The following is a 21,717-nucleotide window of genomic DNA, read 5'->3' as shown; positions in this document are numbered from 1 at the left end:
TGAAGAAAGAATGGCAATTGTAGCTACATGGAGCAAGTTGAAGTTTCTACTCGCAATTGCATATTGCTCTGGTCCGCCCGCTAGTCAATAGAGACCATGCATTTCTCATCATCAATAGATGCGTCCAAACCCAGACCCATACGGTCATCAACTTGACCACAGCAGAGAGCTATTACAACATGGAGTATTTATGGGAAGGCGAATGGTCACCTGGACACAGGCGATGTCCCAATTCAAAACATGACTGATGATCCACACCCGACTCTGTATTGTACTTACAACATTGACTATCTCTGCCCGCTAGGATATTCCCTCTCTTGCGAAAGGTATTATCACGACATCTCTACCGCTTCTTACTGAACGGAGGAACTCTAGGGACGTGCCTCCCGAACTTCCCGAACCACCGCACCGCGCGATAGTACAGATGAGCACAATTGACGCAGCTCCAGTGACTATTGATGCGATGCCACGGCGTCGTCACCCCGCGACACATGTCCACCAGATCCTGCTTGAAGCGCGCATCGATCGCCTTCTTCGAGGGGGCGTGGTCGAAGCGCCCCTGCTCCTTGTAATTCCGGTATCCGAAGTCGTGGCGCAGACAGCTGTCGTGGAAGTTGAAGCCCAGCGGGTAGTCCATCGAGGCTGAACAGCCGTCGTCCGTCCAGTCGAGCCAGGGGGGTCGTCCCTGCACGTCGCGCTTGTAGGTTAGGAATTCTTGCAGCGTGGCGTCGAAGAGCAGGTAGTCCGTGCAGGTCTCTTTTTGCTGCTGCGTTGGGCGGGATACCCCGCAAGTGGCGGCTTTGGTAGCACGCTGTTAGCCCTGATCTCATCAATTGTTCCATTGTGCGTTGACAGTCAGACATACATCGGGCCGCTGGATTATGCTGTTGTCTTGGGGTCATGAGGTTAATCTGATGGTGATTATGATGCGCCGTTCCGAAAACGTTCTACAACGCAATGTGACTGTTGAATTCAGGTCCATGAGAATGCGCCTCTAAGGAATGCATTTCCTAATATATATAGCAGTGGCTGGGAAGTTTGAATACGAGAGCCACCTGACCAGGCTCATAGGGACAAGACTCGTGATCGTAATTTGGGTTTGAAAGGCTTCTTAGACCTATACACAAAGGAGCCAGCATTATCTGCTAACAGCACATAGTACAGTACCATCCTTTTCTTGTGAGGGAACAAAGAGGGATTGTGAGGTTGCGCGGGTGCGCCCGTATTCGGGTGGGGATTCGGCATGTCTGGCTTCCACGGCACGCGGGTCGCATCCTGCACCTCAATTCCAAGGTTGACTTCAAAATGACCCCTCCTGCATTTTCGGGAGGGCGTATGATTTCGAGAGAGACCAACCGCCGTTTTTGTCTCATTCAGGAAGAATAAGATTCAAATCACTTGCAAAACAATATCTTCAAGCATCATGTCGGCTCGACTGCGTAAACTCATGAATAGTTCATCAATAGAGGGAAATGTACCCCGGTGTCTTGGGCAATTTTCGCCTTGAAATCATACCCTGTGAGTATGGATGCCTCAGAACAAGAATTGCACCCCCAGGGTTCATATATGCTACACTATGCAATATCCTTGCCATGGTCAGTCCTCACCTCCGACACCCCCCGAATCTCTTCTCGGTCCGCCCCCGCGAACGCTGTATCGCCAAACAACTCTGCAATCTCCTCCAACGTGCTGTTCGCCGTCTCCACGTAGTAGAAGTACACCAGCCCAGCTGAGAACAAACAGAACCCGGCGATCACCAGGTAGAAATACCCGTGGATTCCGGCAAAAGCATCCGGAGAAACCATGCCGATGATGAAATTGAAGATCCAGTTACTGGTGGTGGCCAGCGCCATGCCCTTGCTGCGGCCGCGCAGGGGGAAAATCTCGGCGGGAAGAAGCCACGGCATCGGACCCCACGTGAACCCGTATACAATGTTGTAGAGCATGACGAAGGCGTACTGTCCGTTCGCGCGGGTGTGGATGTCCAAGTCCGCTTCCGTGAAGGCGCAGACGATACTGAGCAGGATTGCCATACCGACACCTGGTTTGATGGAAGTGTTAGCTGTCCGGCCCTGATAAGATTCTCACTGATTGGGGAAACTCACCTCCGAGGATGAGCAACGGCTTCCGACCCCACTTGTCTGCCAACCACCATGTTACGACTGTAGCCGCAGTATACGGAAGCGCGTTCGCTGCGGTGTAGAGCAAAGACTTTCGTTCATCGAAGCCCGCGGTGGCAAGAGTGCTGGGAAGGTAGAAGGAGATGATGTTGATGCCGTTGAGCTGCGCGAACATCTGCACCGTAATCCCGACAATGGTCCGTTTGCGGTATCGCGTGAACATCTCCTGTTGACTGTCTTAGTATCGCGCTGAATGACAAAAGGCATGAGGATTTTACCATCCAAGTGGACTTTCCGAGGTTGCTTTCGAAGATGACAGCCTCTTCAATCTCGACGAAGACCTTTTGCACATGCTCGGCTTCGGTATCACCGTTCGCGTGCAGGTCGGCGACGGTCTGCAGACTGTCCTTCATGAATCCGTTCTTGGCCAGCCAACGCGGGGTCTCAGGGAGATAAAATGACATTGCTAGCAGGATAAACGAGAGGATGATCTGGATGATGAACGGCCCCTGCCAAGACATCTCCCCCGGCAAGAGGAAATTGAAGCCGTAGTCCACCCAGCACGAAAGCATGTATCCGGCAATGAGGAAGGTATACTCAATCCCTACCATCATTCCACGCCGATGCGGGGCGGCGATCTCCGTCTGGATGATGGGCACAGTCATGGACAGAAACCCGACACCCAAGCCCTGGATGGTGCGACCAGCAATGAAGGTGCCAAACCCAGGGGCGAACATTTGGATGAACGCGCTGAAGAAGTAGATGAACCCTCCAATCCGCACACACTTCTTGCGCCCGATGATATCGCCGAGTCGTCCTGCGATGAGAGCGCCCACCGCTGCGGAGGCCTGTAGACATGCCACTGCTATGCCGGTAATCGAGGGATCGACGCCGGATGTTGAACCGTCTGCACCGCCGTAGTCTTTGAAGAAGCGGGCGACAAACACGGGATTCACGAGAAGACCCGACATGATACCTGGGTCGATATTGCCATTAGCCGTTCTTCTCGTTTGGTCTTTTTTCTTTTTCTTTTTATAGCTTGACGGTCGGGGTAGGACATACCGGAGTTGTACCCGAACAGGGCATCGCCCAAACTACCGAACGCACATGTCGCATAGAGCAGAGGGGCGCCCTTGAAGGGATATCGGGCGGTGATGGTCTTGGGCTTCAACCTTCTCTCCAACCAGCCTTGTTGTTCATATTCGCGAGCAGCTACCGCCTGTGCGGTGCGGGTTAGGGCAGCCTTGTCGGTTGCTGCAATGGCTTCTTTCACGGACATCGCGCCAAAGTGCTGCGGATGAGCACTGTCAATCAGATAAAAATGAGTTCTCGTTATCATCACGACACAGCACGAGGCATTCTGGGGCAGAGTGGCCGTGGGGCCGTATTTCTACCCCGGAGAGTCGTCCCATGGGGAAGCGAAGGGTTGCTGCTCCAGGTTTAGGGAAGTGGAGCCTTTGGACGATGATTGAATCCGAAGTAACGTAGGCCAGGCCGACAGGCCTCAAGCCAAGCCGGTTGAAACATCTTCTAGGGTCACCGGATGCCTATGAGGGGAAATGTTTTCGGTTCCGACCGCAGTGGGTTCCGTTCCCACTTGGTCCGACTCCCGAAAGCCCTCATCTTCCGCCGGAACCGAAGACATTCATTCACTGTCCGGAGGATTGAATCTTAACCGCGCCGGTAGGAAGCCATTTAGGGTCACGTGAATGCGATTGTCCTACAACATACTACCGGTATCTATACCGATGCCCACTACACTAGGAGGCATACCCATTAAGCGAAAAATGCTGCTAAAATTCTTAGCTAGGCTCATGAGCATGTGGGATAGGGAACTGACTGCGGTTGACCTCCAGTATCTCCACCGTGGCAAGGCGACATTACCTATCATCCCCAGAATCGCTATAACGGCTTCAAACTGCTTCATAGCCCAACCACAAAGTTTGATAACAAGAAGTGAGCTCACGGGCTCGAAGTACGATGGATTGCCGGAGGCACCCATCCCATCTTCTGGAACCATCTCCTGCGAATAATCATCCCTATAAACGACTCTGGCGTCCTGATTCCAGCGATTTTGATCTCGAGTTGCAAGGTAAGTGAGAGTATCGGGTCTAATATGACTCTGGAACAACTCTTCTAGCTCGAGTTGACCGAAGAAGGGGGCGCTCCTTTCTTTCTTCTGATCAGAGCCTTGTCAGCATGGTGTTCTGCAGTGCACCGTCAAACTCGAACCATCACTTTGGCTTGAGCCGGATTCTCCAGAATCTGGTCAAGATGACAGCCCTGCATGACCAAGGCCCAAAACCAGATGTGAGTGGGCCACAAAGGCCTGATATGCTAGCACACCATCCAGGAACCTCATGTCGCCTACAAACTCTCTCAACGCCCACGGATCCACAAAACAGAGTGAGCCTGCTTGCGGATTGGGAAACACCTGATGGAGAGCCGAATCCGCCCTGGCGGAGGTTCCGGCGGAAATATTGCCTTGTATCATGGGCATGAGTACAGACCTATTTTGCCCGAGACGAAAGAGACTGCGGACGTCATTCCTAGATCACCATCGCGTCGCAGTTCGAATTAAGCCGCCTACACCTTTGTGATTACATAAATGCCACTGGGCTTTGAGTGAGGCGGGCTTTACCTCAGAGCCGAAGTGACCAGGTCGGATTGATAATAGTTTTGCCACTCTCGCCAAGTAGATGGCCTAGCGGTCTATGAACTGATCCTAGTAGGATCTGTCGTATGCCATGCCCATTCCATCCCATTCTACGACCGCCAGAGTTCAGACCATTGACTCACTCGGGCCCAGGCTAGGAAAATGATCGGGAATGGTCGGTCAAACTCGCGTGCCTTGATGGTATTCGATCTCACTCGATGTTTCAATCACGCGTGTATGTCGTGCAACATCTTTCACTTCATCACCTTTGGGCCCAATGACTGTCTCCAACAGATTGGAATCAGTATCGGTACATAACGCAAAGAAAATGTCGCTCTAGAGATTCCGCCTGACAGAGGTAGCTAAGGCTAGGTTACATGGTCATCACGAGGTCTGCTCATCATCCAAGTCGGCACCCGCCCGCTCACAGCCCCGCCTTCCGTATATTAGGAGGCTCGCCCAATATCCACGGCCATCTCAGGAAGATGAAGCTGCATCGTCATATCACTTTCTGCAGGTCGCACACTGTCTCTCCGTCCACACTTACGAAGTTTCATCTCTTCTAAACCGGAAGATGAGCGTTTCATACGCCAGAGTCTTGAGCGAGACTCACTACTTAGGGCTTTCATATTCAAGTCCAAGGCTAGGCCATTCCGTCCAGGTGACTTGAAGTATTGGTAAGCCGCCACCTGTTGGCTCGCCAATTTGGATGTAATTCACACTAATGCCTTTTCTCAAGCATTGATCCTCGACATCAGAAGAATCGGGTGATGGATATTATGTTGGTCGATTGAATCGCTCCTGGTGAGACATTTGTGTGGTTACGACGAGCACAACATCCTTGACTGCGGCTTCGACTCGCCCTGGATGTGACTAGTATGCGGCATGCCGCCAGTCTGAATGCCTCCCCGTCACTCCCGGACTTCCAGAGTGCCTTACCATGCTTGACTTTGGATTCTCTCGTTTGTTGGCAGAAGATTGACATTCCTTTGTGAGACAAGGAACATTCGAATTTGTCTTTGGGCTGTCTGCCGATCGTTGCGCATGGGCCGCCGATTTCGAGAACAGCTACCTAGACAGGTCGGATGCTCGTTAGAATTGTTCTCCAAACCAAAGATTCTCCTGTCTCTCATAGTGCGACCGGACCCAGATCCAGAAGACCAAAAGACAGAATCACATCACGCCGCGGTGGAGAAGAAATGTGGCGTACCTCCAGGCGGTTAATGTGAAAATCACGCATATGACAAGGGCTAGAAGTAAGACCTAGTGTCGGGGTAACAAAGAAATTCACATCACACGGACTCGGCTGTTTGCTTTTCTCATATAGAAGTCCAATCCCATGCCAGAGTCTCCAGTGCTGACCTCGACTCACATTCTCGAATCACCAACCATCATTTCACAAGTGAAGTTGGTTCTTGTTTCCTCTTCGTGGGGTTGCAAAACATTGACCGCTGCTGGGTTAGCACGACTCGACTTTTACCTGACCCTGGTCTGTCTCAACAAGGATAAGAACGACGGAACTATATAACTTAATCTCTATCGCTGCTCCTGCTGCCCTTTCTAACTTCAGAATAATATACCATGATGACTCTCAACACCTCCACTGATTTTGACCCTCGCAGTCAACTGGTGCCGCATATTGTCGATCACTTTGCCGCCACCAAGCCAGAAGCTGTGTATGCTGAATACCCCCGCAACCTCGCAAGCTATGAAGAGGGGTACCAGCCCATCACATACAAAGTTCTCGCCAATGCCATTAACGGCCTTGCCCACTGGCTGGTGAGCCACCTAGGCCCCGGCAAGGGAGAGGTTCTCACCTACGTTGGCCCTAATGATTTGCGATACCCAGCTTTGATTCTTGGGGCTGTGAAAGCGGGTTACTGCGTATGGTGACTCTCGTTACTACTTCCACATCACTGCTAGTCTCAACTAATACAGAAGGCAGATCTTCTTGACTTCGCCCCGGAACAGCCCCGTGGCCCATCAGTCCTTGTTACAGAAGCTCAGCCGCACCACGCTGATTGCTCCTGTGCCACGCCCTCCTGCCGCGGCAGCAATCCTGGAGGCCGTCTCGCTCCAGGTCCTCAACATCCCGAGTATGGAGGAACTCGTAAGCATCGAGTATCCGCCCTTCGAATTTTCGAAGACCTACCCGGAAGCGGCCCTCGAGCCACTGGTCATAATCCATACCTCAGGGTCCACCGGAATCCCTAAGCCCATCACATGGACCCACGAGACAGCTGTCAAACATATGCGGATGCAAGCTCTGGACCCTCCCCCGGGTTTTGAGACACAAACCCAATGGGCCTTCGGCAAGAAAATGTACATGATGCTGCCCCCCTTTCACGCCGGCGGAGTGGGGCATCTCCTGTTCGTCACTCTGCCTGTAGGGATCACGCTTGTGATGCCAATCTCTCGAAGCTTGCCTACCGCTGCCGGGATGGTGGCAGCGCGCCAGCAGACGCCCTTCAGCTTCGCTTTCGTGACACCATCAATCGTCTCGGAGCTGGCACAGACCCCCGAGCTACTGGACTACGTCCGCACCCACTTGGAGTTCCTCGGGTACTGCGGCGGGGATCTACCCCAGGCGATCGGTGACACAGTGGCTGAGCGGATCAAACTGGTGAACATCTATGGTGCCACGGAGATGGGACTGATCTCCGCGATTCACTCGACGGCCGACCGAGGTTCGACCAAGGACTGGCGGTATACGCGTTTCCACCCTCATCTCGGGGTGCAGATGCGCCACGTCTCGGGCGAGGAGCATGAGCTGGTCATCGTGCGTACCCCTGAGTACGAGCGCCACCAGTTCCCTTTCAGTATCTTCCCTGATCGTCAGGAGTACCACACTTCCGACCTCTTCATCCGTCATCCGGATCCGGCCAAGGCCGATCTGTGGCGCACAACGTCACGTCTAGACGATGTGATTGTCTTTCTCAACGACGAGAAGACGAACCCGATCTCGATGGAGCAGCATATCGTTGCCGCCAACCGGGAGGTGACTGGCTGCCTGGTCGCCGGTGCTCAACGCTTTCAAGCCGCGCTGATCGTGGAGCTCAGGAAGGCAGAAGCAGCGCCGAGTGCCAGTGAGCGCGCGGCGATGATTGAGAAGCTCTGGCCAAGCATTCAGGAGGCCAACAGCGCCTGTCCGGCTCACGCCCGCATTACCAAGAGCCACATTCTGTTTACCACCCCGAAGAAACCCATGTTGCGCGCTGGCAAGGGTACCGTCCAACGTGCTGGTACATTGATGCTCTATGCGTCGGAGCTGGAGGCTCTCTACACCGACGCCGAGAAGTTGGCGCAGGCGACCGGGGGCATGGTGGCAGGGCCCGGTAGCGTGGATGATACTAGCCAGGTCGCCGAATACATTCGTACCTCTATCCTGGCCATCACGGGGTGGAGTGCAGAGAAGCTTTGCAATGCAGAGAACTGGTTCACTCTTGGCTTGGACTCCCTGCAGACGATCACATTGACCCGAGAGCTGAAGCATGGTCTCAATCTACCTGCTCTCACGCCTAATCTGATTTACTTGCATCCTTCCGTGACGGCGCTCACCCATGCGGTCGAAAAGCTGCATCAGCAGGGTAGGGAGTCAATGCAACTGCAGCAGGAGACTTTGCTTCAGGAGCGCGACCAGCTGCTGCAGAAGTTCACTAGCCAGATCGAATTGCCCGCGGATTGCGCTGCGCGGTCTGCGACCAGACCGTCGACACAGACGCTAGTTCTTACCGGCTCCACGGGCCAACTGGGGTCATACATCCTCCATGCACTCCTTCACAGTCCCTCGATGGCACACGTCCATTGCCTCAACCGCAATGAACACGCTCGAGAGATACAGCACGAGCGCATGGTGACGTATGGTCTAACGCCCCTGGCTAACGACGAGTCTCGCGTGAGTTTCTGGACAGCGGATCTCAGCCGAGCAGATCTCGGATTGCAGCGCGGAGTCTTCAAGCAGCTACAGCAAACGACAACATTGATCATCCACAACGCCTGAACGGTGAACTTCAACCACTCCCTCGCGTTCTTCGAGCCCCATCTCCAGGGTGTAGTGAACCTCATCAATTTCACAGCTCGTAGCCCTCAGTCTCCACATCTTTTCTTTCTCTCCTCCATTAGCTCCACCATCGGCCATCGCACCGAGTCCGGCCTCACCCCCGAGACGATCATAACAACCACCACCCCTGCCCCGAACGGCTACGCGAACAGCAAGTACATCGCCGAGCATCCGCTCGCCCACGCTGCGCAACAGAAACTGCAGCAGCCATCCCAGAACCATAACGAGCGAAGACCCGCTTTCGCATTTGCCCGCGTCGGCCAGGTAGCCGGTGCAGTGCGCTCTCCGGGCCTCTGGAACCCGGCAGAATGGTTCCCAAGTCTTGTCCGGAGTTCGTGGCATCTCAACGCCCTTCCGGATACATTGGGTCCCGCATTGAATCGCATCGACTGGGTCCCAATCGATCTTCTGGCCGAGGTCTTGGTCGACTTAGCCCTTCTCGGCGGAGCCCAAGGTGGGAAAATGGCTGGTTCTGCGCGGGGGCAGGTGCAGGTTTACCATCCTGTTAACCTTCACCCCAAGTCCTGGGATGAGGTCCTCCCTATTATCGTCGGGGAACTCGCGGCGCGGCGCGGTGTCGATGAGCTTGAGATAGTCTCACTGCGGGAGTGGGTGCAGCGGGTTCGTTTCGATGTCGAGACCGCTGGGCGCGGGGAGGGCCGTCAGAAGTTCGATGAGAAGGAGTTACAGGTTCTTCTGGCGCATAATCCGGCGGCCAAACTGCTGGACTTCTTCGAGGAGCTAGTCGGACAGACTGAGTCGGAGAATGCGTTGGAGACGGTGCGGACAGCTAAGGTTAGTCGACGACTGCAGGAGGTGGAGGGGGTGCAGCCGGAATGGGTTCGGAAGTGGGTTGGTGAGTGGTTGGATTAGTTTTCCTCCGCAATCTTTGTTCGCTGGAATGGATCGATTCATTCACATTGGTGTCATTGCTTCTCTTTCGCGACAAGACTAGATATATGAGACGAAGCTGGCGCCTCCTTTCTAGAAGGTGAACGGTAACATGTGGCTGGAGCGGTAGACTCCGAGGTCTCATTGCAACACCCAAACCTTGTGAGGGCTTGACCCCAGAGCCTTTCTGCTTGGCCACATTGTTTATGTCGAAGTTTAGTGAGAGAGTAGACTGAGGTCAGGTCAGTCCACGTAAAATGAGACAGGTTCCATATTAATCTGCTGGTTAAGAGATAGAGATTCAAGACTCCTTGCCAGTATGTCAGTCTGTATGACAAGGGTTGTCGAGAGTACTACTGCTCTTTACTTGATCTACGCTCTAAAGCATACCTATCATACACTTCCTCCGAGTAAGTAGTAGAGTAAGTAGTAGAGTAAGTAGCAGAGTAAGTAGTAGAGTTGATCTGTCAAAATATGCCATTGAGTAATCTCTTGTTTCATTGGCGATTAGTGTTATTTACATTGCAAAAGTGTTATATCTTCAAGTAATGCAGCCGAGCCGGAGAATCAGCATGGGGCCGGGCTCGCCCATTTCCGCCGGGCGGCCAAGCGCAGGGAGGGTATACTCAAAGAGACCAGAGCAACGCATATCTCCGCGACGGAGCAGAAGTAGATCGGCACGATGTCTCTCGTCGGATCGTTGCCCCTGTAGAGCTTGACGATGTAGGCCAGGCGGATCGTTGCCATCGAACACGTCCTGATTAGGTCCATCAGTTCCGTCCGGTCGGGTCGATCATCGCATAGACGGGACTCACAATAGACCCGTTGAGCATAACAGCAGCAGAATACCGGTTCTTAAACGACATTTCACGTGAAGACCTGGAGCATGCTCAAACCACGTTTTAACAGTGAGATGTTCAATGTTGAAGACTCACCCAAAATTGGCCGGACAGGCAAAGCCGTGATCCAGATATTACTGATCAGGAAGACCACGGCCACATCGCACCAGAAGATGAGCTGGCTGATGCATGCACCTTGTGCGGCCTTGGGTTCAAACCAGAACCGCCCGATCGGGTGGCACTGGAAGATGGCCACGAAGATGAAGACGACGGTGATCACCACGATCACCGCGATGGTGATGGTGATGATGGTTCGCATGTGCTGGAAGACCTGGCGGTACAGAAAAAGGATCGACAGTTTCACCAACGCAGCGGAGGTGATGTAGAGGACCTGCACGGCCAGTTGGATCTAGAGACGGTGGTTTCAGCTGTGGAAGATCTTTTGCCGCTTGTGCTCGAACCTTTCCAAGGGCATCATAATCGATCCCGCCTTCCTCGCTCCTGCGGCCGATCCCACGCAGGACTCCTACAGACTGATTAGCGGGGGTTGAGAGAACCTTCGCCGTTGAAAGGTTACAGTACCCAGGATAATGGTCGCAAGCATCCCCGCACAGGTTACTATGGCCCCGAGACCACAGAGATCCTCGGCTATGCTCGACTTTGACAGCCAACAATGAATGACGAGTTTGAGCGATGTCATGACCAGTGCGACGTAGAATATACATGCTGAAAAGACTATGAGACTTAATCCGTAGCCAGATGGGCTTGAGTGCTGAGTGAAGTCAGCAGACCGAACGCTACTGCTTCAACAATAGCATAAGGATTTACCTCGTCCATTGAAAAGATTGTATTAAAAGAGTCTAGCAATGACTGCGAAGCCTGTGGCTACTAAAAGAATAGCTACCCGTGTTGAGATCCGGCACACAACTGCAGTGATAAACGATCCGAGCCCCAAATACTCTCGTGCGTCACCAGTGGACTGGGATGCCAAGAACCAGGGATCGAGATCAGTGGATGATCTCAGCCGAACCGTCGATCCAACCACCGAGTAAAGGCGGACCAGTCCAATGCGATTGTGGAAGTGTCCATGTGCTGCAGGGCGAATAGGTACAGGAAGGCTATGCAGCACCGTACTGGGCTGTACATCTATGCTATTAGTATGTAACTGCACTCCTTTGAAAAATCAGTTATGTCTTTATAAACTGGATTTGATCATGCGTAATCAGCCGAGGCAAAGGAAAAAGAAAAAGAAAAAGAAAAAGAAAAAGGAAGCTTGGCCGAACGGTCTCCACCCTCACAACCCAATCAATCATGGAAAGGCTTCTACAGTACTGTACCATACGGCACAAGTTTCTCCTCTCAGCTCAGGCATGTACTAAATGTGATAACGCCTCAGAAAGGTGGGGGATGGATGGATTGAGAATAGTATTGAATATTCAGAGCAATCGAATTCCTCTGCATCAGTTGACATGTCGAAGCTTGGACCGGTAGGCGCGAGAGGGTCTTAGTACATGTGATGTCAATCACAAGACTTTGTTCTTGAAGTTTAGTATCCTTTTCAAATCAATAGGGTATGAACAGTACTCCGACGGACTCCAATAAAAACGGTCCTTTGATGTCGCTACACACAACTCGCATTCAAGCATTTGCGCCCCCATCAACATTCCACACGGCCCCTGTCACATAGCTGCTCTGTTCGCTCAGCAAGAACGTCGCCACGTCTGCCACTTCCCTCGGTTGACCTGGCCGAGGAATCGGCGTATTCGATGCGGAGGAAGAAAGACCAGCGTTGTTTCTAACCTCATGAAACATCGGCGTCTCGATAGCTCCACTGTAGCCGTCTCTGAGAAATCTGCAAGAAAACGTGGGGTAAGACCAGAGGATTGAACATACGGTAACAGACAATTCACCCGGATGCCCCTGCATCCCACCTCGAGAGCTGCACTCTTGACCATCCCGACTGCGGCATGCTTGCTAGCAGCAAAGACGGCCCCCTTCTGGTAGCCCCGCGTACTGAACATGCTCGCAACATGCACGACGCTTTGCAGCTCACCGAGGAACCCAGGAGTCAGAGCCTCGCCCAGGATGTTGAAGAGCCCCTTGATATTCAGGTTGACGATGAAATCGTACTCCTCTGGACTGGTTTCCCAGATCGACTCCACCCCCAACTGTCGACCCCCGGTCCCCGCAAAATTAGCAATCCCATGAATAGCGCCAAGGTGATGCTGTGCCTCCGCGAGAGCAGCCTTGACCGCAGAACGGTCCGAAACGTCGACGGTCTGTGCCAAAACCTTGCCCGCATATTGGTCTTGGAGGGACTTTGCGACCTCCGCGAGCCGGCTACTGTTGATATCCCAGAGCGCCAGATAATGTCCACTGTTGGCAAGGCTGGTAGCCGTTGCGAGGCCCATACCTGAAGCACTACCAGTCACAACAATGACTCTGGTCGCCATTTTTTGCCGGTCTCGGGTAGAAGAGGAGGAGAAGAAAAGGAAGAAGAAATAGGGATACAAGGGTTAGAGAGGGAACTGAGTAATGTGGTCTTTGATGTTTATGCTTTCACGGCGTCGCTTGATCCGCATTGCCAGGCGACAGGCCCCTTTTATGCCAATGGGCTTCGTAACGCCTTCCATGGCATCTCAATTCACGGTTGACGTCAGTGTCAGCGGGCGGAGTTAGTTTCCTGCTCAGCCTAAAGTCCGGCCCGGCGCGGTCATCAACACGAGTCCACTTGGCCAGACTGCGCATGCCAACCAGAGTTGGTTCCGCATCTCGACGGGGCTTGGCGCCTCTAGTTGAGAGCAGTCACAAACTCTGGGCAGTCTCTCTCGCGATCTGATACAGGAGCTCGTGGGCTGGCACGACAATTCAGGGCCCATTCGTAGCAAACAACAGCTACATTCGACATCCAACACGGCTCTTATTTTCGATAGCCTTGAAAGTATTGGTCCCAAGAAAACAGTAGGGTTGAAAAGCCTACAACAAGGCCGGGCCTCCTGTATGTTATGTGCGCCCGTGCTACATAGTACAATACATACATTCCGTGATTCCGAACGGATTGGACAAATCAACGACTATGCTCCAACACGCCCAACCCCTTCTGCCGAACGAGGTCCAGGGCCGCCCGCAGCCATGCAACCACCGCGGCATGGCCGGGCTGATACCGCAGACTGTCGATCACGATGCCCAGCGCCGGAGTGACCGACAGCGGTCCTGCGAGCAGAAATTCGTCCTGCATCAGATACTCCACCGATTGACAGACATGATAGGCCATAGAGACATACTCTCTCCGATGCCCTAGGGCCCGAAGTGGCCCCACTGACTCATCAGCAGGTAGCATGCAGCTGTTCGGAAACATGCCATCGTACAAATTGCACAGACCCGACCACAGCAGGACCCGCACCGCCCACAGTAGGATGAGCGTCGCTGCGGTTTCGAAGTCTGCAAAGTGGAAAACGAACGGGAAGAGGTTCTCTGTATGCTCGGGTGCTGCCTGAGGGGGGCTTTTCGAGGCAACTGGCCAGTAGAGCGGGTCCGAGCTGCCACCCTGCATGGCAGCATAGACCATGTCCAGCTTTGCGTCGATTTGCCAGCATTCCGCGATCAGCTGGAAACAGGCCTCGATTTGTTGGTCAGGGCTTAGGCTGGGTAGGAGGAACACCTGCTGGAGAATCCCGGGCGCCTGCGCGAGACAATCGACTACCTGTGTGAAGGGGGTTTTCGGGGTTTGACCCCACGGTTGATTTAGCCACGCAGCATCGGATAGAAAGCTCGAAGAGTGGTTTTCCAGGGCGTAGATTATCTGTGGTCGAGAAGGTGAGTTTCACACAAATGACTCGATCGCTTGTCGGCTCGGGACCCAGCTAGCAGCTAGCAAGGAACTCACCCCTGGCATTCGGACACCGAGGAACAGCTGGTGGCCCGGGCCGGAGCAGTGGGCTTCAATCCCACGCGCTTCCACCAAGGCAAGAAGGCCCTGGCAATGACCAAAATACCCCTCTGACCCGGCATTCGGGCATGCCGTTGCCTCGTACAGACTTAGAGCCATGCAAGCAGCCAGCGTGGCATCATCTTGGGCAAGCCTGCGATTCCACAGCGCGCGCTGCAGCTGCTGAAGTCCTCGGGTGTAGAGGCTGTGGCTGTATCGGACCAATGCCGGGTCGTTGAATTTGTGGCCGACTGCTGCGGCTGCGAGGGCGACACCGCTTACTTCCAGGGCTTGAGTCTTTATGGGGAGCTCTGTAAGAAGTGTGATCCACGATTTGGACGGTGACTTGGACCAATCCGGTGGGAGACAATTGGCGAGAAAATACAAAACCAGGTTGTGGCTCTCGTGGTGTCTCTGGAGCAGGGTGTAAGCCGGGGCCCTCTCCCTGAATGAGCAGAGTGCTTGATCGTCCCCACCAAGCGTGAGTGTCGATGTCTCGACGGCGCGCGGAGAAACCTCAGTTGGTGATCCTGACGGCGAGGGAGAATACTTGAGATACACGTGTTTCTTCTTCGCTCCTGGCTGGACCGTGACAAAGACCCTGCTCCGCTCATACCCGCCACACACTCGATTGGATCGAGTGCATCGAGCACATGCCGGTTTTTGCTGGTCGCACTAACTCGAGACATTCAGTGTCCAGACAAACGATGGAGGAGGGAAAATCGGCATCTACCGCAACTTTTCGTGCTCGACAGGTATTGCAACCCTTGGATTTTCCGGCGACTCCAACCATGCTTCCCGAGTGGGGCCTGAATTGCCCCGTAAGGCTGCCGTGGAATCAACCCTCAGTCGGTGTGGACAAGACAAAGACTTTGATCTGAGATGGCTGGGGTGAGCCAAGCGAGTGAGAAGATCGAGGCTCCCTTGTCAGAGTGGATTTAGTCCTAAACTGGCTGCATCTTGCGTGCCATGAGGTTTCCAAAATCGATGGGCAAGGGAGTTGATTTGGGGCTGAGTCAATGCCCAACTGGGAAAGATTGGGGGAATGTGGATGACTAACATCGCTGCTAGTCCGAAAAGGGGGTTCATCTTGCGAGACCTCGGAGGCTGAGCTTGTCCCCGACACCTGGAAGCCCTACATCGCATCATTGCATCTTGAAGAAAATGTTTATAAAGGAGAGAAATGGTCCGGCAAGATGGATCATAGAACTACTCCTCAATTGGCATTGACTCGGTCATTCTCCCACTTCCCAGTTCAGTGATCATCTTTATCTCCCGATCGCCTTTCAAATATACCTGTTGCGGTTTGATCCTCCGTATATATTCACACAGCAGTCAACCACGCCATCATGTTCAACGACCACTCCAAAGCCAGCATCGCGCAGATCATCTTCTATATTCCCGTCATCTTCGTGTCAGCATACCACGCATACTACCGTCACAAGCGGCCGCGAATGTCATGGCTGATCATACTCTTTTTCTCGCTCAGTAAGTCGACAAACACCCTCGGATTTCAGAGTATGCTATAAGCGAATGATGATTCTGACACATCTGAAAGTCAGAGTCGCCGCCGGCATTCTGGTGGTTCGGTTTGAACAGAAACCCCGAACTGGCATCATGGTCGCCTCGATCATCCTGCTCAATACGGGCGTGTTCCCCTTGATCGCCGCGACCCTGGGATTCATCCGCATCATCCTAGCACACGAGAAGGAGGTAGTCAACCCACGAATCAACCGCTGTCTGATGTTCTCGCGCATGCTGTTCTTTGTCGGACTGGGGCTGCAGATTGCCGGCGGGTGCCTCGAGGGGAGCGACAGTGCCAGCGATGTCGCGACGGGGGTGAAGCTCGTCAAGGCTGGATATAGTATTGTTGTGGTTTTCGAAGCCTGTCTGCTCCTCGTGCAGGCGTACTTCTGGATGCATCTTCCTGACCTCTCGCACATGAGCTATACTGTGAGTTTCTGTCTTCACGATAAACACCAATTGCGTTCCTGCCTGTACTGACCGCTGAACCACAGATTCTCAAGGCGATGGCTCTGGCCCTACCCTTCCTCGTTGTGCGCATCACCTATTTGTTTCTCTCGGTTTTCCATGCGACCGATCTCCGATGGAACGATCTCGCCGGTCCGATCGCTCCGTTTGTTCTCATGGGCCTGCTGATGGAGTATGCCGTGGTTTGGGTCTACCTTGGCACTGGGTTTGTGATTCCCAGCTGGCGAGAAATGAAGGGGGATCGGGTCGTTTCCATGACCAGATACCCTTCGGTGGAACAGGTCTGAGGTGAAGACTGCCTCTGGGAGCGAGAGGCTCCGATAGCCCAACCTCATTTGGAGGACACATCATGATGATCTATAGCCCTCAGTAAACATATACCATGCCGGTATATGAGATGTCAGACAACAATTCGCAACTTGATGTTGTATTTCTCCCCTGTGCCGTACTGAGTTGTTCAGGGGGTTTTATTTATCCCTTGATGGTGATGTAAGATCCATAAATCGAATGAGGGGGAGCTGGTTGCCACTGTGGCGAGTGTTATTAGGGTCTAGAACACTGAAACGTGTACGAGATACAAAATACCCATGACGGTTCAGGACGGAACAGTAACGAGCCTGGCTGCTGTGAAGGTACACATCTCTTAGTCAGCGGAGTGACGTCAATGCATAGAAGAAAATTCAACCTGGATTTGCGTGCCTTCATTCAGCTAAGAGCACAAGCGGTGCGAATAGAAACCATCGTTCAATCAGTCCCTTGCCTGAAGATTGACCACAGGTGTAGCGCTATTGCCATACGGGAAGGATCTGGGGTGTCGAAAACCAGGCCTCGAAATTCTGATGCGTCGGTCAACATCTGGCCTGATTTGTGTGCTTGTATGCGATCCTAAGCCTTAATTTCGCCGCCGGCAAGAGAGAAAGCTCCTGGGGCAAGAATAGCCGACGCCTCACGCTAACTGGAGGGCCTTCCAAGCTGCATTGACGATGGTAGGTCTTCAAGTTGCTCATGTGGACGACGGTTGTGGATTGTATTCTTTCTCACCGTGCTCACATTCCTAGCGAATTGGGTAAGAGGGTAATGGATGGGCTCGCCTCTGGAGTGTCGATCGATTGTCGATCGATTGCTGCCAAGCGGCCAAAGTGCTGCAAGGGTGAGGGTCAGTCGGCAAACGTTTCCACTCTCACACACACTCTCATTAATGTAAACCACGGAGCTGATTTCCGGTAAAATACAGATTACAGCGATTAGATACGATACTCACGGGGAAAGGACGGTCGATCCCGGCGGGGCTCGGAATAAATATCCTGCCCTCAAGCATGCAAAATGACTTGTTCTTCCCTCCCCCCCAAATTCGCCCGTGCATCAGCCTGGGTAGCCCTGAGCTCAACTCCCTTCTTTGTCCCCTTGCTTGGCTTGGAGAAAAGGTACTGTACTTGAGTATGAAAATGGGCCACCGCCCTCATCTACTCATCTTGAACTTCCTTCCTTCCCTTCCAGTCCACCCTCCCCCCTCTTCTTTCCTCCAATGCAGCCCCTTGCCCCCGCCCCGTCGGCGCGTGAGGGCGCGCGAGGGTATCTGACGCCACCCACCAACATGTCGCTCCCCCCACAGCGAAAAGCCTCGATGGCGTGTAGTGAGTGTAAGCGACTCAAATCCAAGGTAGTCACCATCTGTTCACCACCTGTCTGGCCTGCACGACTGAACCCTCGACACAGTGTCGCGTGCGCGACGGGGCCACCTCCTGCGACCGGTGTACCAAGCAGAAGCTGCAATGTGTATTCGATCTCGACGACGATGGCCGCCGGCGATTGGCCCACAAGCGCAAGATCGAAAAACTCGAGGAGGAGCGCGATCTTCTACTGCAGGTCGTCCACTCGCTGCGCGACAGCTCGGACGCCAAGGCCGCCCAGTTGTTGAATCTCGTGCGCAGCAAAGCCCCGCTGGGCGAGCTCAAGCTCTATATGGACCAGTATTTGACCGGGGAAGATCGATATGAACTCCTGTATGCGGCCAATAAGAAGGTCTCTGTCCACCGAGCCATGGATATTAACCGCTTGGTCGACATCCCCGTGTACCGGGTACCTGCCGCGCCCTGGACCTCCGTCACCACCTCGGACGATCTGGTATCGCATCTTGTCTCTCTCTGGTTCACCTGGAGTCACCCTTTTTACAACTGGGTCGATCGCGACCTGTTCCTTCGGGATGCCCGATCAGGCAAGCTCGACTCGCCATTTTGCTCTCCGTTCCTGTTCAATTGCATTCTTGCAGAAGCCTGTGTAAGATGACTGACTACTCGGCTGAGTTGCGGACCAGCCACTAACCCCCCATGCGATCACAGTTCCATTCCGACTATCCGGAAGCTTACGCCGATCCTGATGATCTTAACTCGAAGGGGGCGCATTTCTATGAGGAGGCCCGACGGCACTATGAGAAGGTAGAAGGGCAGCTGGATGTGCCTACCCTCCAAGGTTCTGGGGTGATGTATGTGTGGTGAGTTCATTCACGATTCTTGCAACCGGATCCTCCTGCTGAAGAACCATCTCTAGTATGGCAGCCATGGGGAAGGACCGTGTGGGATGGTGGTATCTGAGCCAGATCAACGATATGGCCCAGGAGTACTCAAAAAGACACCGACCACCGTCGGTGGAAACCCGGGAGAGCCGCGCGGTGAACAATACTATTTGGGGCCTCTATTGCCTCACAGCGTGCGTACTTGTGTTCTTTGCACCGCTATCTTCATTTTTTGCTCCTGTTGTAATTTCGGTGGTCGCGTCGCAACTTGGCTTACAGCTCCCAGGACTGCATCGATTGCATACATGAAATACCTGGCTATTGAGCAGCCCGGAAGGCCCCTTCTTCCATGCGATCACGCCGAAGATGAGACCTGGTCGCCCTATCCCCAGCCGCAGGCCACCCCACTGCAGTCGCATATCCCTTGTGTCTTCAACAGCTGGTGTGAGTTGAGCAAAATCAACGTGGATACCAACAAATCGATACTTGGAACCGGGTCAAAACTACTACGAGGCGACCTGCACCGGACTTTGAAAGAGGTGCAACCAAGGCTGGATGATTGGAGGGCCCAACTACCAGAATGCCTGAGCCTCGAAAACAGCTCTGTCCCGCAGGCGTTTAGCTTGCAGTAAGTCTTGCGATTTCAGCTCCGTTTCCACTCTCTTCTCTCACTCTCGAAACTACATGCGGCCGTGGAAAGTGGACTAACGCAGCATACAGCTTCTTCTACCATACCCTCATAATCATGCTCTGGGGCCTCCTGAAGGGGGAGGCTAACCCTGATGATGCCGACGAAGAAGACGACGACGACGACGAGAGCGACCGCGCCGTCACCGCCGCGACCGCGCAGAAGCTCTGCGTGGAGTCGGCGCTGGCCATCGTGCGCCTCCTGCGCATCCATCGCACGCGCTGGGGGATCAACTATATCCACCCGACCACTATCCACTGGGTGAGCATGGCGCTGTTTACCCTGCTCGAGGTGCTGGACCACCCGGACCCGGAGTACAAGACCTCATTCACCGAGCTCTGCGTTTTCGCCCGCGCCCTTTCTCGGAAATGGACTCTGATGAAGGGGATCCTGCGCATGATCCAGGTCTCGGCGCAGAAGAACAGCGTCGTGCTGCCGCCGGAGACCGACGCCCTCTTCACCGAGTTCGAGCAGGCGATGTGGGAGAGCAAGGACCGCGAGCGTTTCAAGAGTCTGTACCCGAACCCGAATTCCTTGTCTAAGACGGGTGGTGACCGGTCGCAGTTGGATGACGCCGAGCTGGATAGCTTTTTAGAGAAGTGGGATACCCTCCACGTTGATGAGGATGGCGAGCGGGAGGAGTCGGCCGGTAGTGGGCAGGTCTAATGCGAGGGTGGGGGTATCCTGACATTCTCACTGCCTTGAGTGATTTGTGAAGCAGACCAGAAATTGAATTAATTGAGAACCGTGGCTCGTCTGTGTCGATACACGGGACACAGAACGACATTCTGTCAAGCTTTGGAGATATGTTCATATGAAAATCCATGGGCCAACGATCAACAGAGGACCCGGAAAGAAGAAACAGCTGCTCCCATCCTGAATTCCCTGCAATATTCATCTTCCATGATCACTGAGTATCAAATCTTTATTGTACCGAGAACACCATGTCATCGTACACCTGCACAGAAGACGGTAAAGAATGCCGGGACGCGGCAGATTTGATTGAGCATATCCACGACCGACATACGCAGTGCTGCATTCGGCGGGCTTCTTCAGAATTGTCCTGGGGTTATGGCCCCGATAGTCACGGGCACATCTGGTATTGTTTTGAATGCGATCGGGGGATCAAAGACCACCGTAGTTTTGACTCCGATCGTGCGATGTTGGATCACCTGCGCGATCGCCATGAAGACTTGATGGAACTGATCCGGGAGAACGGGACGTGTATGTGCTACTGTGTGTACGAGTCTGCCGATTTTGAGCACTGGGAACTGACATCACGCATCGTGTTCGTTAGGGGACGTCTAAATCGCTTATCACAGAAGAAGTGCCTTGGACAATGACCAGCCCTGAAAGTTTTCTCTAAATGTGTTTGCATTCTATGCGATGTTATCTTCCCAGCAAGACGAATGATCATGCCGATCTTTATTATATTGTACCCATTTCTTACCGGTTCTGCTGGGTCTGATGTCAAGAATTGTGAAGGCAACATGAAGCGTTGTATACGTATTCGCAGAAACGTGCGTATCAGGAAATACAGTTGGAATGCCGTGGCAGCGCCTTACTACCATCTCTTAAGCCTAAGAAATGAGCCCCACCGCAGTGATATCTCCCCGCTTCATCCCGGCATCTTTGTGTCCTTGAGCTATACAACGAAGAGAAAGCTTAGGCTGACTGCGGCGATGCCATGGAAGCCACAACATGAAGGGATCGCTAGCTGTCGGCCGCTGTCATTGTGGTTGAGTGGATGGAGATGGTGCATAACTAGTGCTGACCCCAGCTAGATAATAGACGAGCAATTTCATATCCAAGATAGCTAGCAAAAAATAGTTCTGAGAGCTAGCGAGCTGATTTGCGCAGGCGAAGCCTGGTGAGGGGAATGGGCAGCTCACCCCTGCTAGCGTGCTGATGGTGTCGGCTATGCTGGCAGATGGCCGAATCTCGCCCTGCGGCACAGCGCGCTGCAGCAGACTAGTTGCTGGGCTTAGCGAGGCTTAGCAATGCGACGAACTCTTCGCCCAAGCTATTTAT

General features: G+C 53.5%; 8 protein-coding genes across 8 annotated transcripts; 3 read left to right on the top strand and 5 right to left on the bottom strand.

Annotated features, from left to right (window-relative positions):
* Positions 1-300: 300 nt before the first annotated feature.
* On the bottom strand, positions 301-857 carry BO66DRAFT_394461 (phospholipase A2). Its single transcript, XM_025647995.1, has one exon. The coding sequence runs from the start codon at positions 635-637 to the stop codon at positions 344-346; it is 294 nt and encodes a 97-aa protein (XP_025500586.1). The 5' UTR covers positions 638-857; the 3' UTR covers positions 301-343.
* A 610-nt stretch (positions 858-1,467) lies between these two features.
* On the bottom strand, positions 1,468-3,552 carry BO66DRAFT_394460 (sugar porter family MFS transporter). The gene is made up of 4 exons (XM_025647994.1): positions 3,183-3,552; positions 2,399-3,096; positions 2,106-2,346; positions 1,468-2,041 (listed from the first exon to the last, which is right to left on the bottom strand). The coding sequence occupies exons 1-4, from the start codon at positions 3,397-3,399 to the stop codon at positions 1,575-1,577; spliced, it is 1,623 nt and encodes a 540-aa protein (XP_025500585.1). The 5' UTR covers positions 3,400-3,552; the 3' UTR covers positions 1,468-1,574.
* A 2,805-nt stretch (positions 3,553-6,357) lies between these two features.
* On the top strand, positions 6,358-9,945 carry BO66DRAFT_422705 (acetyl-CoA synthetase-like protein; the record flags this gene model as incomplete). The annotated part of the gene is made up of 3 exons (XM_025650069.1): positions 6,358-6,660; positions 6,722-8,725; positions 8,813-9,945. The coding sequence occupies 3 exons, from the start codon at positions 6,358-6,360 to the stop codon at positions 9,707-9,709; spliced, it is 3,204 nt and encodes a 1,067-aa protein (XP_025500584.1). The 3' UTR covers positions 9,710-9,945.
* A 339-nt stretch (positions 9,946-10,284) lies between these two features.
* On the bottom strand, positions 10,285-11,430 carry BO66DRAFT_474072 (uncharacterized protein). The gene is made up of 6 exons (XM_025653110.1): positions 11,395-11,430; positions 11,149-11,338; positions 11,028-11,092; positions 10,663-10,975; positions 10,543-10,606; positions 10,285-10,484 (listed from the first exon to the last, which is right to left on the bottom strand). Exons 1-6 carry the CDS (start codon positions 11,401-11,403, stop codon positions 10,295-10,297), a joined length of 831 nt encoding a protein of 276 aa, XP_025500583.1. The 5' UTR covers positions 11,404-11,430; the 3' UTR covers positions 10,285-10,294.
* Positions 11,431-12,072: 642 nt separating this feature from the next.
* On the bottom strand, positions 12,073-13,115 carry BO66DRAFT_380968 (SDR family NAD(P)-dependent oxidoreductase). The gene is made up of 2 exons (XM_025645934.1): positions 12,460-13,115; positions 12,073-12,397 (listed from the first exon to the last, which is right to left on the bottom strand). The coding sequence occupies exons 1-2, from the start codon at positions 13,017-13,019 to the stop codon at positions 12,205-12,207; spliced, it is 753 nt and encodes a 250-aa protein (XP_025500582.1). The 5' UTR covers positions 13,020-13,115; the 3' UTR covers positions 12,073-12,204.
* Positions 13,116-13,633: 518 nt separating this feature from the next.
* BO66DRAFT_422703 (Zn(II)2Cys6 transcription factor domain-containing protein) lies at positions 13,634-15,481 on the bottom strand (the record flags this gene model as incomplete). Its single annotated transcript, XM_025650068.1, has 3 exons — positions 15,228-15,481; positions 14,453-15,169; positions 13,634-14,368 (listed from the first exon to the last, which is right to left on the bottom strand). The coding sequence occupies exons 1-3, from the start codon at positions 15,285-15,287 to the stop codon at positions 13,634-13,636; spliced, it is 1,512 nt and encodes a 503-aa protein (XP_025500581.1). The 5' UTR covers positions 15,288-15,481.
* Positions 15,482-15,843: 362 nt separating this feature from the next.
* BO66DRAFT_459186 (uncharacterized protein) lies at positions 15,844-17,091 on the top strand (the record flags this gene model as incomplete). The annotated part of the gene is made up of 3 exons (XM_025652247.1): positions 15,844-15,982; positions 16,053-16,447; positions 16,513-17,091. The coding sequence occupies 3 exons, from the start codon at positions 15,844-15,846 to the stop codon at positions 16,771-16,773; spliced, it is 795 nt and encodes a 264-aa protein (XP_025500580.1). The 3' UTR covers positions 16,774-17,091.
* Positions 17,092-17,838: 747 nt separating this feature from the next.
* On the top strand, positions 17,839-20,820 carry BO66DRAFT_380961 (Zn(II)2Cys6 transcription factor). Its single transcript, XM_025645933.1, has 6 exons — positions 17,839-18,146; positions 18,203-18,763; positions 18,826-18,977; positions 19,034-19,192; positions 19,285-19,626; positions 19,719-20,820. Exons 1-6 carry the CDS (start codon positions 18,012-18,014, stop codon positions 20,350-20,352), a joined length of 1,983 nt encoding a protein of 660 aa, XP_025500579.1. The 5' UTR covers positions 17,839-18,011; the 3' UTR covers positions 20,353-20,820.
* Positions 20,821-21,717: the final 897 nt, after the last annotated feature.

The sequence above is a fragment of the Aspergillus aculeatinus genome, assembly GCF_003184765.1.
Source record: "Aspergillus aculeatinus CBS 121060 unplaced genomic scaffold BO66scaffold_48, whole genome shotgun sequence".
Classification (NCBI taxonomy): Eukaryota; Fungi; Ascomycota; class Eurotiomycetes; order Eurotiales; family Aspergillaceae; genus Aspergillus; species Aspergillus aculeatinus.
Note: the sequence above shows the minus strand (reverse complement) of the source record. Positions and strands in the feature narration are given on the sequence as shown.

What these genes read in the sequence shown, in the direction of transcription:
- BO66DRAFT_394461 (XM_025647995.1), bottom strand. Translation starts at nt 637, where the DNA reads ATGGACTACCCGCTGGGCTTCAACTTCCACGACAGCTGTCTGCGCCAC.
- BO66DRAFT_394460 (XM_025647994.1), bottom strand. Translation starts at nt 3,399, where the DNA reads ATGTCCGTGAAAGAAGCCATTGCAGCAACCGACAAGGCTGCCCTAACC. An exon ending in TCGGAAAGTCCACTTGGATG is followed by an intron (nt 2,347 to 2,398) that starts GTAAAATCCTCA and finishes GACAGTCAACAG; the next exon opens with GAGATGTTCACGCGATACCG. An exon ending in GCCGTTGCTCATCCTCGGAG is followed by an intron (nt 2,042 to 2,105) that starts GTGAGTTTCCCC and finishes CCATCAAACCAG; the next exon opens with GTGTCGGTATGGCAATCCTG.
- BO66DRAFT_474072 (XM_025653110.1), bottom strand. An exon ending in GCTTGCGACCATTATCCTGG is followed by an intron (nt 11,093 to 11,148) that starts GTACTGTAACCT and finishes ATCAGTCTGTAG; the next exon opens with GAGTCCTGCGTGGGATCGGC. An exon ending in ATTATGATGCCCTTGGAAAG is followed by an intron (nt 10,976 to 11,027) that starts GTTCGAGCACAA and finishes CACCGTCTCTAG; the next exon opens with ATCCAACTGGCCGTGCAGGT.
- BO66DRAFT_380968 (XM_025645934.1), bottom strand. Translation starts at nt 13,019, where the DNA reads ATGGCGACCAGAGTCATTGTTGTGACTGGTAGTGCTTCAGGTATGGGC. An exon ending in CGGGTGAATTGTCTGTTACC is followed by an intron (nt 12,398 to 12,459) that starts GTATGTTCAATC and finishes AGACGGCTACAG; the next exon opens with TGGAGCTATCGAGACGCCGA.
- BO66DRAFT_380961 (XM_025645933.1), top strand. Translation starts at nt 18,012, where the DNA reads ATGCAGCCCCTTGCCCCCGCCCCGTCGGCGCGTGAGGGCGCGCGAGGG. An exon ending in TCTGGGGTGATGTATGTGTG is followed by an intron (nt 18,978 to 19,033) that starts GTGAGTTCATTC and finishes AACCATCTCTAG; the next exon opens with TATGGCAGCCATGGGGAAGG. An exon ending in CCGCAGGCGTTTAGCTTGCA is followed by an intron (nt 19,627 to 19,718) that starts GTAAGTCTTGCG and finishes CGCAGCATACAG; the next exon opens with CTTCTTCTACCATACCCTCA.